At 50.7% G+C, this 15209-nt stretch overlaps 1 protein-coding gene across 6 annotated transcripts; it reads left to right on the top strand.

The window, feature by feature from the left end:
• Positions 1-5546: 5546 nt before the first annotated feature.
• Positions 5547-13958, top strand: TOR1B (torsin family 1 member B). 6 transcript variants are annotated; one of them, XR_003116012.1, is made up of 5 exons: positions 5547-5808; positions 6501-6907; positions 9621-9796; positions 11300-11427; positions 12918-13958. XR_003116012.1 is itself a non-coding variant. In XM_025360561.1 (5 exons), exons 1-5 carry the CDS (start codon positions 5610-5612, stop codon positions 11966-11968), a joined length of 1011 nt encoding a protein of 336 aa, XP_025216346.1. In that variant the 5' UTR covers positions 5547-5609; the 3' UTR covers positions 11969-12362. The 6 variants fall into 6 exon arrangements, 4 of the variants coding, with proteins under 4 accessions (XP_025216346.1, XP_025216347.1, XP_025216345.1 ...); XM_025360561.1 differs by lacking the exon at positions 12918-13958 and adding an exon at positions 11727-12362 and having other exon boundaries at positions 6501-6766; XM_025360562.1 differs by lacking the exon at positions 11300-11427 and having other exon boundaries at positions 6501-6766.
• Positions 13959-15209: the final 1251 nt, after the last annotated feature.

Genomic DNA, 15209 nt, shown 5'->3' with positions numbered 1-15209 from the left:
AGCTCTTGTCTCCATTAAACACTAACTCCACAGGCCCCCTTCCCCAGCCTCTGGAAATCACCTTTCTACTTTCTGTCTCTAGGATTTTGACTTCTCTAGGGACCTCATAGAAGTGGAATCTTACAGTGTTTGTATTTTTGTGACTGGTTTATTCCACCTAGTATAATGATCATAGAAACTTTTGATACACTTTAAAATTTCACTATATAGCCAGGAGCAGTGGCTCATGCCTGTAATCCCAGCATGCTGGGAGGCCGAGGCGGGTGGATCACCTGAGCTCAGGAGTTCGAAACCAGCCCGACCAACATGGTGAAACCCCATCTCTACTAAACATACAAAAATTAGCCGGGTGTGGCGGCGGGTGCCTATAATCCCAGCTACTCTGGAGGCTGAGGCGGGAGAATCGCTTGAACCCAGGAGGCGGAGGTTGCAATGAGCCGAGATCGTGCCGCTGCACTCCAGCCTGGGCAACAAGAACAAAACTCCATCTCAAAAAAAAGAAAAAAGACACCAAACATGTGAGGTGGGCAGGAAACATGGATGGAAAAACCCCACTGTGCTTTCCTGTACCTGGGGCGGTGGGACGGCTGAGGGGTCCCTGGAGGAAGAGATGTCCAAGGCACGACTCCTGACATGTAACGGGGCTAGAGCTGCCCCCCGAGAAAAGGCCACCCAAGCCCATCAGAATGAGCCTGCATGGAGTCAGCCTCCCTCACCTCTGCAGAATAGCTCTCCTGGGGGTGCTAGCTTTTGAGTTCTTGAAGCCAAGTACCTAGAAGGACTTAGCTGAGGTCACAAAAGAAATTGAGTTCACTGCCATAAGGCCCCCAGCACTTGCTTATGATGACAGAGGAGCTGCGCTAAACATGGTGCACCGGACGGGATGAGAAGCCTGAGGCTCAGAGAAGGTGCGTGACTTGCCCCGGGTCACACAGGAAACATGACAGCCAGAATGTAAACTCAGGCGTGTCTGTTTCCGGAGGCAGCATTTTGGAAGAGTCTTTGTCCAACAGAAAGGGAGTGTGTGTTTCACAAATATTTGACATATGCTATGGACATAGTACCACATCAAGCACCACAGGCGAACAGAACAAACCCTGCCTTCAAGGTTTCCATACGTTCAAGCAAACAGAGAAACCAGTCCCATTAGAGTATGAGAAAGAAGACAGGAAGGGGTGGGATGGGGAGGAGCATGGGGACACCCGGGGAAGGTGGCAGGACAGGGGAAGAGGCTGGGCCTGGAGCAGTCGCCTGGCCTGGGGCATGTCTTAGCCTCTCCCAGTAGTTCCCTCACCTGCAAATGAAACATTTGTTTCACAAGGTGTCACAAAGACACTTGGCTCAATCTTAGATGCTCAATCAAGGTAAACTTTCCTTTCCAAGGGGAAGGAGAGGAGCAGGGAAGAGGTTTCCTGAGGCCTGTGGTGGATTAGAGATGCCCAGAGCGTCCCCAAAGGGGATGTCCTGGCCCTTTCATGGCCAGTCCTTCATGGTAGGGACAGGCAGTTACTCTGCAGGGCCTTAGGCATCCCTGATCTGGGGCCTTAGGCCCCCAGATCAGTCTGCCCTCTTGGACAGTGTTCTATCCTTGAACACCAAGCACATATTTATGGAGCACCTACTGTGTCCCGGACAGAGTTCTGGGAATTAGAGATGCAGAGGACAAAAGACAAGGTCCCTGCGCTCCTGAAGCTCTCATGGCAGTGGAAGCGAAGGACAATAAACAAAGACTCAGATGGGGTGATAGGAGAGCGAGCAGGTGCCTGGGGGATGCGAGTAAGGCTACTGTAGACAGGGGGAGGTGGGGTTGGAGCTGAGGGTTAGAAGCTGTTAGCTGGGTAGAACTTGGAGGCAAGAGTCCAGGCTGAGAACACGTTATATGTGAAAACTCCGAGGCAGGAGAGAGAAGGGGGCAGGGGCCTGAGAACAAGGGAGGCTGTGGGATGGGAAAGGTTCTCTAAGAGGAAAGTGGGCACATCACCGGGGCTGCAAGGCCAGAGGAAAAGAGCACGTTTCTTCCCAAGGGTTTTAGGAAACCATCAACAACAGGTACCAAGCAAGAGTAGCAGGACCCAGTTCCTCGTAAAAAGACCACCTGTCCCTGTTGTAGGGAGAATGACTCAGAGAGGATGGGGTATGGGGAATTACAGGCACTGCCTAGGGGCTCCTGTGCTCATCCGTGCAACCAATGATGGTGGCTTGGATTGCGGGGGAGTGGCCAAGGAGATGAAGACCACTGAATGGTTTTTGGAGATGTTTTGCAGATGGGGTGACGACCTGCTTATGGATTAGAAGTGTTGGGAGTGGGAGAAAAGAACCCAGGACAACTCCTAGGTTTGGGGCTAAGCAACTGGTGAAGATGGTTGCACTTACCGTGACAGACACCCCTGTGGGACAGATCCGAGGCAGGCAGATCACAAGGTCAGGAGTTCGAGATTAGCCTGGCCAACATGGTGAAACCCCGTCTCTACTAAAAATACACAGATTAGCTGGGCGTGGTGGTGTGCACCTGTAATCCCCGCTACTGGGGAGGCTGAGGCAGGAGAATGGCTTGAATCCAGGAGGCAGAGGTTGCCGTGAGCGGAGATCATGTCACTGCACTCCAGTCTGGGTGACAGAGCGAGACTCCATCTCAAAAAAAAAAAAAAAAAAAGAAAAAGAAAAAAGAAATAGCTGGGCATTGTGGTGCACGCATGCAATCCCAGCTACTACGGAGGCTGAGGCAGGAGAATCGCTTGAACCTAGGAGGCAGAAGCTGCAATGAGCTGAGATCATGGCACAGCACTCTGCACTCCAGTCTGAGCAACAGAGCAAGCTTCTGTCTCAAAAAAAAAACAAACAAAAACAAACAAACAAACAAACAAACGTTTGAGCCACTTCCCGCGGCCAACTTCTATTCTTTTTTTTCTTTTTTTTCCACAGAGTCTTTCTCTGTCGCCCAGGCTGGAATGCAGTGGCACAATCTTGGCTCACTGCAACCTCTGCCTCCTGGGTTCAAGTCATTCTCCTGTCTCAGCCTCCCGAGTAGCTGGGATTACAGGTGCGCACCACCACGCCTGGTTAATTTTTGTATTTTTAGTAGAGACGGGGTTTCACCACGTTGGTCAGGGTGGTCTCGAACTCCTGACCTCAGGTGATCTGCCCACCTCAGCCTCCCAAAGTCCTGGGATTATAGGCATGAGCCACCGTGCCTGGCCCTTCCATTCATTCTTTAGATCACAACTGAGATAGGGAGGAGAAGATCCCTCCCCACCCACAGGCCTCTGTGCGTACTGCATTACAGCCCTGGCCACCCTGGACATAAGCTGCCTGCTTGCTCATCTGTCTCCCTGACTAGTTACCTGGACCATGGTAACAGCCTCTTCACTGGCTCTCTGCCTTCCATTTCTTGTGAACCCAGCAGCCAGAATGATCTCTGAGCTGACCATGTTGCTTCCTGTGTAAAACCCTCTGTGGCTCCCTATTACCCCCGAGAACAGAGGCCAAACTCCTTACAACATTCGCAAAGACTTCACCTTCCAGTCTTTGCCTGATTTTTCATCCCTATCTCTCACCACCCTCTACCATGTGGAATCCTTTCAGTTCTCCAAACTGGCTATTGTTTTCTGCATAGAACACTCTACTCCTCATTTTTTGCCTGGCCTAACTCCCTCAGTGCCCAGCTTAGACAAAAACCTTCCCCGCACCACTGCCCTATACTTCTCTGCCCACTCAGCATTGGTCCTTACCCCTTTGTCCGCCTCCCCCATAGACCATCAGCTCTGAGAGGGCAGGGGCCAACTGCGTCCCCTCCTCTGCTGTCATTCCTGGCATCCAGCAAGAGGCCTGCTACCTAGAATGCTGAATGAAAGAATGGACCTCGGGGTTTGAAAGTGGAAGCCTGGGCAGGTCTGTCTTGGGGCCACTGCATCCCCGTGCTCAGTCTAGGGCGCAGCACCTCAAGTCTGCAACTGTTTCAGGAACAAGGCAGGCGGGTGGGCTGGCCCCAGAAACGCACATTATACCTCCGAGGAAGTGAAGGGAGGGATGACAAAGCAAAGCTTGAGGGCTCCGAGAAGCTCTCAAGAAAACAAATGCAGTCATGAGCCCACTCCTGTAACCCAAGGCTTTGGAAGACCGAGGCGAGTGTATTGCTTGAGGTCAGGAGTTCGAGACCAGCTTGGGCCACACAGTGAAACCCTGTCTCTACTAAAAACATAAAAGTTGGCTGGGCATGTTGGCGGACACCTGTAATCCCAGCTACTCTGAAGCTGAGATGGGAGAATCGCTTGAACCTGGGAGGAAGAGGTGGCAGCGAGCTGAGATCCTGACACTGCGCTCCAGCCTGGGCGACAGAGCCAAACCCTGTCCCCATACATATCAGACTACAAAAAAAAATAAGAAAGTGCTTAAAACATTTTTTTGGCTTTTTTTATTTTTTTGAGACAGAGTTTTGCTCTTGTCGCCCAGGTTGGAGTGCGGTGGCATGATCTTGGCTCACTTCAACCTCCACCTCCTGGGTTCAAGTGATTCTCCTGCCTCAGCCTCCCGAGTAGTTGGGATTACAGGCGCCCGCCATCACACCTGGCTAATTTTTTGTATTTTTAGTAGAGACAGGGTTTCGCCATGTTGGGCAGGCTTGTCTCGAACTCCTGACATTAGGTGATCTGCCTGCTTCAGCCTCCCAAAGTGCTAGGATTACAGGCTTGAGCCACGGTGCCTGGCCAAAAAAAAATTTTTTTTTTTTGAGATAGAGTTTTGCTCTTGTTGCCCAGGCTGGAGTGCAATGGCACAATCTCGACTCACCGCAACCTCCACCTCCCGGGTTTAAGCGATTCTCCTGCCTCAGCCTCCCAAGTAGCTGGGATTACAGGCATGCACCACCATGCCTGGCTTATTTTGTGTTTTTAGTAGAGACAGGGTTTCTCCATGTGGGTCAGGCTGGTCTTGAACTCCTGACCTCAGGTGATCCGCCTGCCTTAACCTCCCAAAGTGCTGAGATTACAGGCGTGAGCCACCGCGCCCGGCCAAAAAAAAAATATTTTTTTTTTTGAGACAGAGTTTTACTCTTGTTGCCCAGGCTGGAGTGCAATGGTGTGATCTCGGCTTACCGCAACCTCCGCCTCCCGGGTCCCCGGACAAGCAGTTCTCCTGCCTCAGCCTCCTAGTTAGCTGGGATTACAGGCATGCGCCACCACACCTAGATAATTTTTTTTTTTTTTTAATTTTTAGTAGAGGCTGTTACCATGGTCCAGGTAACTGGTCAGGGAGACAGATGAGCAAGCAGGCAGCTTGTTTCACCACGTTGGCCAGGCTGGTCTCGAACTCCTGACCTCGTGATCCGTCCACCTCGGCCTCCCAAAGTGCTAGGATTACAGGCGTGAGCCACTGCACCCGGCCCGAAAAAAATTTTTTAAAAGAAAGAAAAGGGAAACAAAACAGTCACCTACACCTTCGGGCCACTCACAAGGATGATGGCACCGTCCTCCTCTCCGCCCCTCACCAACATGGCCGCCCCCATGGGAGTGGGCGGGTCTGCGGGGCGGAAGTGACGCACGAGCGGAAGTCCGTCCTGCCGCTTGGCCGCGGGGCACCAGGCTCAGCGGCTTCTGCGGGCTACAAGGAGCGGTATGTTGCGGACTGGGTGGCTCCGGGGCGCTGCGGCGCTGGCGCTGCTGCTGGCGGCCCGAGTGGTGGCGGCGTTCGAGCCCATCACCGTGGGCCTCGCCATCGGGGCTGCGTCGGCCATCACCGGCTACCTGTCCTACAATGACATCTACTGCCGCTTCGCCGAGTGTTGCCGCGAGGAGCGGCCGCTCAACGCTTCGGGTACGGCGCGCGCGAGCGGTGGGTCGGCGCTGCGGGGGGCGCGGGGGCCTCTGCGACCTCAGGCCGGGCACTGGGGCGCGGAGGGACGGCCTCGTGGGCGCCTGGCACGGACCGGGCGCGCGGCATCTAGACGGCGGTGGTCCCAGCTGGGGTGGGTGGGGAGCGGATGGGGCGGCCCCGGAACCGTTCGCGGGAACGCGGTGCGAACTCCAGCCCTGGAAGCGGTGCCTTGGCAAACAGTCTCCAGGTCGTGGGGCTCTGCCCCAGCGCCTTTCTAAAGCTCCTGTTCCTGAGGATCGTAGGCAGAAGAAACGGAAAGTACGGCGGGCGGCCCTTCTGCACCCTGCCAACCCTATTAAGTAGCTTTCAGACGTGCTGCGTCGCTCAGAAAGCCCACATTTGTCCCCGGTTTTCCTGCGGGCCAGCAGGGGTGGCTGGGAATAGCAAGCGCTCAGTCAAGCGATGGTTCATCTTCGAATGGATGAACATTTAGCTTCCCTATCAGACCCCAAAGCGTTAAGAACCTCCACGTAATCCGTTTACCTGAAAGTGGCATCATTTGACTACCTCGGCCCTAGGGTTTGGCAGACACCCTGCTGGGTCCTTCTTGCTTTGGGCAGCTGGGAAAGTACTGCGTTGCTGATGCATTTTTAACGTCTGTTTCTCTTTCTGTTCCGGGGCTGTTCTTGCAGCTCTCAAGCTGGATTTGGAGGAGAAGCTGTTTGGACAGCATCTGGCCACAGAAGTGATTCTCAAGGCGCTGACTGGCTTCAGGAACAACAAAAATCCCAAGAAACCTTTGACCCTTTCCTTACACGGCTGGGCTGGCACAGGCAAGAATTTTGTCAGTCAAATTGTGGCTGAAAATCTTCACCCAAAAGGCCTGAAGAGTAACTTTGTCCACCTGTTTGTATCGACTCTGCACTTCCCTCATGAACAGAAGATAAAACTGTACCAGGCAAGAGAACCCGCTATTATCTCGTCCACAGGCCAGTCGGACTGGTCTGGGTGACCTGCTCACTAACTCTGGCCTCTGCTTCTCTTTCCTTTGTGTTGCAGTAGCCCCCGGCTCCACTGAGTTAAGGCACACTTAGTCCAGGTAGTTACAAAGCTCTCCTACAACATTTCTCTTACTTGGTTCCAAAACAGTCCAGTGGGGTAGGGCATGTTATTCCCATTAAAAGATGGCGCCAAGGGCTGGGCGCGGTGGCTCACGCCTGTAATCCTAGCACTTTGGGAGGTCGAGGCGGGCGGATCACTTGAAGCCAGGAGTTTGAGACCAGCCCGGCCAACATGGTGAAACCCCGTCTCTACCAGAAAGTACAAAAATTAGCCGGGCACGGTGGCGTGCGCCTGTAATCCCAGCTACTTGGGTGGCTGTGGCAGGAGAATCACTTGAACCTGGGAGGCGGAGGTTGCAGTGAGCCCAGATCCTACCACTGTACTCCATCTCAAAAAAAAAAATAAAAAGAGGATGTAGTCAAGGCCAGGTGCAGTGGCTCAGGCCTGTAATCCCAGCACTTTGGGAGGCTGAGGCAGGTGGATCACTTGAGGTCGGGAGTTCAAGACCAGCCTGACTAACATGGAAAAACCCCGTCTTTACTGAAAACACAAAATCAGCTGGGTGTGGTGGTGCACATCTGTAATCCCAGCTGCTCGGGAGGCTGAGGCAGGAGAATCGTTTGAACCCAGGAGGCGGAGGTTGCAGTGAGCTGAGATTGTGCCACTGCATTCCAGCCTGGGCAACAGAGTGAGACTCTGTCTCAAAAAAGAGAGAAAAAAAAAAGATGGAGCCTGGAGCCAAGAGAGGCAAGGTGACTTACTCCTTATAATCTTTGTGGCAGAGCAGGAACTTGAACCAAAACCTCCCAACTCCCAGTTGACATGGTAGCCACCTTCTCCGGTGAGTGAAGGGATCCGGCATCCGCAGCAGTGCAGTTGGTGAGAGGGGCAGTCAGTCTTCAAGGATTAGCTTGGGGGTGGCTTCCTTCGATGCTGCCCACCTCTGGTGCAGCCTCAGCTTTGCCTCTGCTCTTTGCAGTGTAGCCTAGAGGTCTTTTTTCTCTTAAACAGGTTTTATTCCCTTTGTTCCTCCCATCCTTCATGTCCTTGGCATTGCTTTCTTCAAGGGAAGCCTCAAAGAACTGAACCTTGAGACCGTTTCTCCTTTTGAGATATTGTTTTCACATGTATTTTAAGTTGTCTAAGAGGGTTAGTTCTCATTTAAATGAATGTTGCCCTTGTCAAGGTTAACATTCCCCATGGCAATATAGCAAGACCCCATCTCTACAAAAAATAAAAAATTAGCCAGGTGTAGTGGCATGCACCTGTAGTCGCAGCTACTTGGGAGGCAGACATGGAGGACTGCTTGAGCCCAGGAGGCTAAGGCTACAATGAACCATGGTTGTGTCACTGCATTCCAGTCTGGGTGACAGAGTAAGACTGTATCTCAAAAAAAAAAAAAAAAAAAATTCCTCCTGTTAGGTGGGGACTGAAGAAAGAAACAGAAACTTAACTGAACAAGGAAGTAGAAGTATTTGCCCTACAAACTGACACGAGACAGGGAAGACTGCCAAAAAGGAAGGAAGGATTTTCTTGTTTTCTACATTCTTTATAAATGTCTAGAAACAGAGGAATATAAATGGATGAGGGCATGTCTTGGGGAGCTTCATGGTACAGCCTTTCACACTTTGGGGTAGAGGACTTGTTGCTTCAGTGTCTTTATGTTTGTTTCATGAAAGCATCTGGAACAGATGCTTTTCATGAAATGTCAGTGAGTCAGCTCTGTTGGTCTGGGGTACTGTGTACTATGCAGGTCTAATCTAGTTTCTTATTCCTCAGTATGTCTGGTGGTACTAACTTGAGATTGTAGTCCAAGAGAGATGAAAACTATGGCTAGGTTAGCAGTGAATGATATTCACGGATCTTGCCAGGTGGCTCATTCCTGTAATCTCAGCACTTTGGGAGGGTGAGGTGGGTGGATCACCTGAGGTCAGGAGTTTGAGACCAGCCTGCCCAACATGGCGAAACCCTGTCTCTACTAAAAATACAAAAATTAGCCAGGTGGCCGGGCGCGGTGGCTCAATCCTGTAATCCCAGCACTTTGGGAGGCCGAGATGGGTGGATCACGAGGTCAGGAGATCGAGACCATCCTGGCTAACACGGTGAAACCCCGTCTCTACTAAAAAATACAAAAAACTAGCCGGGCGAGGTGGCGGGCGCCTGTAGTCCCAGCTACTTTGGAGGCTGAGGCAGGAGAATGGCGGAAACCCAGGAGGCGGAGCTTGCAGTGAGCAGAGATCCGGCCACTGCACTCCAGCCTGGGCGACAGAACGAGACGCCGTCTGAAAAAAAAAAAAAAAAAAAATTAGCCAGGTGTGGTGTGGGGGATGGGGGCGCCTGTAGTCCCAGCTACAGGGGGGGTTGAGGCAGGGGAATCTCTTGAACCCAAGAGGCGGAGCTGAGATCATGCCACTACACACCAGCCTAGGGGATAGAGTGAGACCCTTTTTCAAAAAAAAAAAAAAAAAAAAATCACGGATCTTGTACCTCTTACACCTTTAAAAAGTCACATTTAATATATCATTTGAGTTAGGTAAAAGCTTCTCTGCATTTTAGCATCTGTCTCCGCCAATTTCCACTTTTTAGAAATAAGGTTTTAGAAAAGCTATTACCCAGCGAGTGGGGTTGAGGGTGCAGTTCTAAGAGCTCTGACCTTGTCCTTCAGTGCATGAGGAGCAGATGGTTCCTGCGCTCCTCTTGGTGCACCCTTTGAGCTTCGCATCCTATTTCTTCTTTCACGGTTGGTCCAGGACCAGTTACAGAAGTGGATCCGCGGTAATGTGAGTGCATGTGCGAACTCTGTTTTCATATTTGACGAGATGGATAAATTGCACCCCGGGATCATTGACGCAATCAAGCCGTTTCTAGACTACTACGAGCAGGTTGACGGAGTGTCTTACCGCAAAGCCATCTTCATCTTTCTCAGGTCAGCGGGAGGCGGTCTTTTGGGGCACACAAGCCCTTCATTCTCTCAATGATAAAATGAGGTCCCGAGGACCATCAGCACTTGGTTTACCAGGACAAAAGTGCCTGCTTGGCACAAGGCACTTACCTACTGCTTTACTTGTCTTTTCCTTTGCCAGTCTCAGCATGGCACACAGTGTGGGTTGTGGAAATGAACTAAAGAAAGAATCACTGGGCCGGGAGCGGTAGCTCACGCCTGTAATCCCAGCACTTTGGGGGGCCGAGGTGGGCGGATCACCAAGAGATCGAGACCATCCTGGCTAACACGGTGAAACCCTGTCTCTACTAAAAATACAAAAATTAGCTGGGCGTGGTGGCGGGTGCCTGTAGTCCCATCTACTCAGGAGGCTGAGGCAGGAGAATGGCGTGAACCCGGGAGGTGGAGATTGCAGTGAGCAGAGATCACGCCACTGCACTCCAGCCTGGGCGACAGAGCGAGACTCTGTCTCAAAAAAAAAAGAATCAATGATAGGCAATTTTAGCCGGGCATGGTAGCATGGGCCTGGAGTCCCAGCTCTTGGGGAAGTTGAGGCAGGAGGATTGGTTGAGCCCAGGAGTTCAAGGTTTTATTGAGCTATGATTATGCCACTGCACTCCAGCCTGGGTGACAAATCAAGACCCCGACCCTAAAAATGAAACAAATGAAAACAGGTAATTTTAGTAACTGCGCATGTTCGTTTTTAGGGTTATAAAGAGCCATAGCATTATCCCAGCTAGTTGTGAATAAACATTTTAAGTTCCACGAGAGCAGACACGTTTTTGTAGTAGCACTCAGTAAATATTCCTTTATGAAAATAGATCTTTGGCCAGGCGTGATGGCTCACGCCTGTAATCCCAGCACTTTGGGAGGCCGAGGTGGGCAGATCACTTGAGGTCAGGAGTTCAAGACCAGCCTGGCCAACATGGTGAAACCCCATCTCTACTAAAAATACAAAAATTAGAAGGGGCGTGGTGGCAGGCACCTGTAATTCCAGCTACGTGGGAGGTGGAGGTTGCCGATATTGCACCACTGCACTCCAGCCTGGGTGACAGAGTGTCTTAAAAAAGGGAAAATAGAGCAGGTTCATTTCTTGGTAAGACACAGAAGTTTTTTTTTTGCTTTTTTTTTTTTTTTTTTTTTTTTTTTTGAGACAGAGTTTCATTCTTGTTGCTCAGGCTGGAGTGCAATGGCACGATCTCGGCTCACTGCAACCTCTGCCTCCCTGGTTCAAACGATTCTCCCGCCTCAGCCTCCCGAGTAGCTGGGATTACAGGTATGCACCACCATTAGCCTGGCTAATTTTTGTGTTTTTAGCAGAGACGGGGTTTCTCCATGTTGGTCAGGCTGGCCTCGAACTCCTGGCCTGAGGTGATCTGCCTGCCTCGGCCTCCCAGAGTGCTGGGATTACAGGCGTGAGCCACCACACCCGGCTGACACAGAAGTCTTAATATGTGATTTTAATCTTTATTTCTCTGGCAAACTCAGCAATGCAGGCGGGGACCTTATAACTAAGACAGCTCTTGACTTTTGGCGGGCCGGAAGAAAGAGGGAAGACATTCAGCTGAAGGACCTGGAACCTGTACTGTCTGTTGGAGTCTTCAATAATAAACACAGTGAGTGCACCAGGGTAAAGGAGCCCCTTAACTGTCCAGCAGTGAGCCATCTGCTCTTGCATTGTTTCACAAAGCCACAGGATCCCACTGGACTTCTGGCTTTGCTAAAGTCGGGAATTTTCTTAGGTCTACTGTCCTTGAAACCAGTTAGTGTCCAGCTGAGTCCTACATGGGCTTGTTGCACACTGACAAGAGACTCTCTTAAGGGGCACGGACTTGAGGCACGTGCTGAGGGTTGGGATTGGAGCTTGGCCAGGTGGCGGTGGCGGTGGGAAACCCAGCTTTGTCTTGTTCTGCAGGTGGCCTGTGGCACAGTGGACTGATCGACAAAAACCTCATTGATTACTTTATCCCCTTCCTGCCTTTGGAGTACAGACATGTGAAAATGTGTGTGAGGGCCGAGATGAGGGCCCGTGGCTCTGCTATAGATGAAGACATTGTCACAAGAGTGGCAGAGGAAATGACGTTTTTCCCCAAAGACGAGAAAATCTACTCAGACAAAGGCTGCAAGACTGTGCAGTCGCGGCTTGATTTCCACTGAGCTCCTGTCTGGGTGGGTAGGAGGCAGCTGGGAGGCTCCGCACAGCAGAGGCCTTGCCTTTCCGAAGAACCTTGAAGACCGCTCTGGGGTTTTGCCTGTTTGCACCTTAGAGTTTGGGGATATAGAATCTTTTTTTTTGTGACAGGGCCTCGCTCTGTCATCCAAGCTGGAGTGCAGTGGTGCAGTCCTCAACTCACTGCAACCTCCACTCCCAGTTTGAGGGATTCTCATGCCTCGGCCTCCCGAGTAGCTGGGATTACAAGCATGAGCCACTGTGCCTGGCTGGGATATAGAATCTAAGAGTTGATTTTGGAAAACACGTGAATCTATTGCGTACATTTGTCATTTTGCAAGATGACAGCCGTCTGGCTCTTCTTTGCAGCTGAAGATGAACTTTTAAAATCCCCTTCACACTTAATGTACTGACCGTGACAGAAGTGCCTGAAAACAGCTGTGCATGGCAGGCCTGGCAATGGTTTCTGACTCACAGCACCCGCACCTCAGAAGCTACTATCAGGACTAAAGGAGTCCAGGAACCTGCTGCAGGCTGAGGGGCACTGGGTTCCCACCGGCAGGCTGGGGAGCGCTGGGTTCTTGTTGGCCGAAAACATCATTTTGCTCTGTTTCGTTCTTTTTTTGTTTTTTGAGACAGAGTCTCGCTGTGTCGCCCAGGCTGGAGTGCAGTGGCGCGATCTCCACGCACTGCAAGCTCCGCCTCCCGGGTTCATGCCATTCTCCTGCCTCAGCCTCCTGAGTAGCTGGGACTGCAGGTATCCGCTACCACGCCTGGCGAATTTTTTGTATTTTTAGTAGAGATGGGGTTTCACCGTGTTAGCCGGGGTGGTCTCAATCTCCTGACCTCGTGATCCACCCACCTCAGCCTCCCAAAGTGCTGAGATTACAGGCTTGAGCCACTGCGCCCGGCCTCTGTTTCGTTCTTTACACAGAGAGTTTTCACTGACTTGAAGTATATTCAGTTACAATTGGGTGGAGGTGCAGACGGTGTCTGACAGGAGGATGTGGCCGTGCCCACTGAGCACTCTTGATCTGGGCTGACCTGTCTGTGTGTGGGGTGGGGCCTTCACCTAACACCTCTGCAGCAGACCTGGACAGACAGGTCTCTCCCGGCTGTCCATTGTTCTGGCTGCTAATACAGCCCTGGCTGTGGAATCCTTCACCATCTCAGTATCGTCCCCAGCCTTCCTTGTGCTGCATCTCAGCTTGGCTCACTGCTCGAGTCCCTCCAACCATCTATCGTCATAGAGTTGAGTCACAATGAGACCACTGGCTTTCAGTGTGAGTCCTTGGTTTCCATGGTGAGATGCTTGTTAAGACTTTATACTTGGGTCCATCTCTCACTTTATTTTGTAGAACCATTTGAAATCCTAGGATGTGCTCATTCTGGAAGGATGACATGGGCCCAGACTGAACAGTCAGCTTGCAGATCTTAAAGGACATTGCTCATTTTAAAACGAGGGAAGGACACAAAATGGAATGATTGCTTAGTCCTTTCTCAGATACTCTTAAAACAATTTTTTATTGTTAAATTTGTGGTAATAGGTGGTCACAACTGTGGATCAAACAAGGTCAATCTAAAGTCGTGGCAGGTCCTGGGTGTGACCTGATACCACCACCCTTTGTGGCAGCGCCAGGCTGGACTGCCCTGATCCCTGGGCTGTGAGACTTAGCTTCCAGCCAGTGTGAGTCATTGTATCTGTCTCATAATCGCAGCACAGCTGCAGACACAATTACAACAATGTGCAGCATTTTTTACATAAAAATACGGTAGAATTTATGACATGGAAATGCCTTACAGAGTATCACACTTAGTCTTGAAAAAAACACCAAGGTGAGGTTTAAAATTTTTAGTACGTATCCTCAAATTGGAGCTAAGTTACACTTCTTTTATAAAATGTTGGGCATCCAGTTGAGAGGAGACAAGATTTTCTGTTTACAGTGATGCAACAAATACCTATTTGCCACCTTTGGACTGCTATTACTGATTTGTAACTTGAAAAGGCCGTGGTTGATCATGACCCCGCCTCTTCCACCTCCCTTGTAAGATGTGGACAAGAGCTTTATTGACCTACTGAATATAAAATAATAAAGCCTAGATTTTATCATGTGAAATGCCACTTGCTAACTTTTTTTTTTCTAATTTATTTGGTACCAAAGTTCAGAATGAATTTTAGCAGCACAGCTGGGAGACTCACTGTACCCTGGACAGGCGGGTGGGCAATCTGCGATACAGAAGCAGTATTTACCTTAAAAGCTCTTCCCCCAGATACACAGAAGTTAAATTAGCTGATGTATATTTCATCAAAGGCAGACTTCCAATAAAATACTTTCTCCCAAAATTAATGTGGGAGGAAACTGAGGTACTGGTAAAGACCTCTGACATTCTGAACCTGAGCTCATGTGAGGAAACCTAACCCCTGAAACTGGTAAAACCTGGTAAATAAGAAATCCGAGGCCGGGCGTGGTGACTCACACCCATAATCCTAGCACTTCGGGAGGCTGAGGCGGGCGGATCACCTGAGGTTGGGAGTTTGAGACCAGCCTGCCCAACATGGAGAAACCCCATCTCTACTAAAAATATAAAATTAGCCGGGCGTGGTGGAGCATGCCTGTAATCCCAGCTACTTGGGAGGCTGAAGCAGGAGAATCGCTTGAACGTGGGAGGTGGAGGCTGCCGTAGGCCGAGATCGCACCATTGCACTCCAGCCTGGGCAACGAGTGAAACTGTCTCAAAAAAAAAAAAAAAATCCTAAATGCTAATCTGATCTTGGCTTAATTACACATAACCCGGTATTGTCTCGTCAGTGAATGGCTAACACCCACCCTCTTCACAGGATTGAGGATTAGCAGATTGACTAGAAAGCACAACCTCTCATCACCATCACCCCACCCACTCCCTTAATTTCTCAACTGAAGGTACTCAATTCCCAGGAGACCAACTTTCTAGGTCTGGTTCTCAGTCTAACGCAGTTCCTGTTCTACCCACACGGCCTCATCTACAAAAACTGAACCTTCCAAAAACTGTCAGGGGACCCGTGTTCCTTAACTTGGGACTTCTGGTGCCTGGGCCACACTCTTCAAATGAATGATTAGACCTCATCTGTCACTCCCAGGGACGTAACAGGCCGGCTGCAGCTAAATACCAAGAACTTTCTAATGTCTGGAGCCATCTTTAGGGCTTGGGTGCCCTAGTGGGACTCCATGCAGGCTGGGGAGCCATAAG

This window comes from Theropithecus gelada, chromosome 15 (genome assembly GCF_003255815.1).
Source record: "Theropithecus gelada isolate Dixy chromosome 15, Tgel_1.0, whole genome shotgun sequence".
NCBI classification, from domain to species: domain Eukaryota; kingdom Metazoa; phylum Chordata; class Mammalia; order Primates; family Cercopithecidae; genus Theropithecus; species Theropithecus gelada.
The sequence above is the reverse complement of the archived record's forward strand: the minus strand, read 5'-3'. Positions and strand labels throughout refer to the sequence as shown.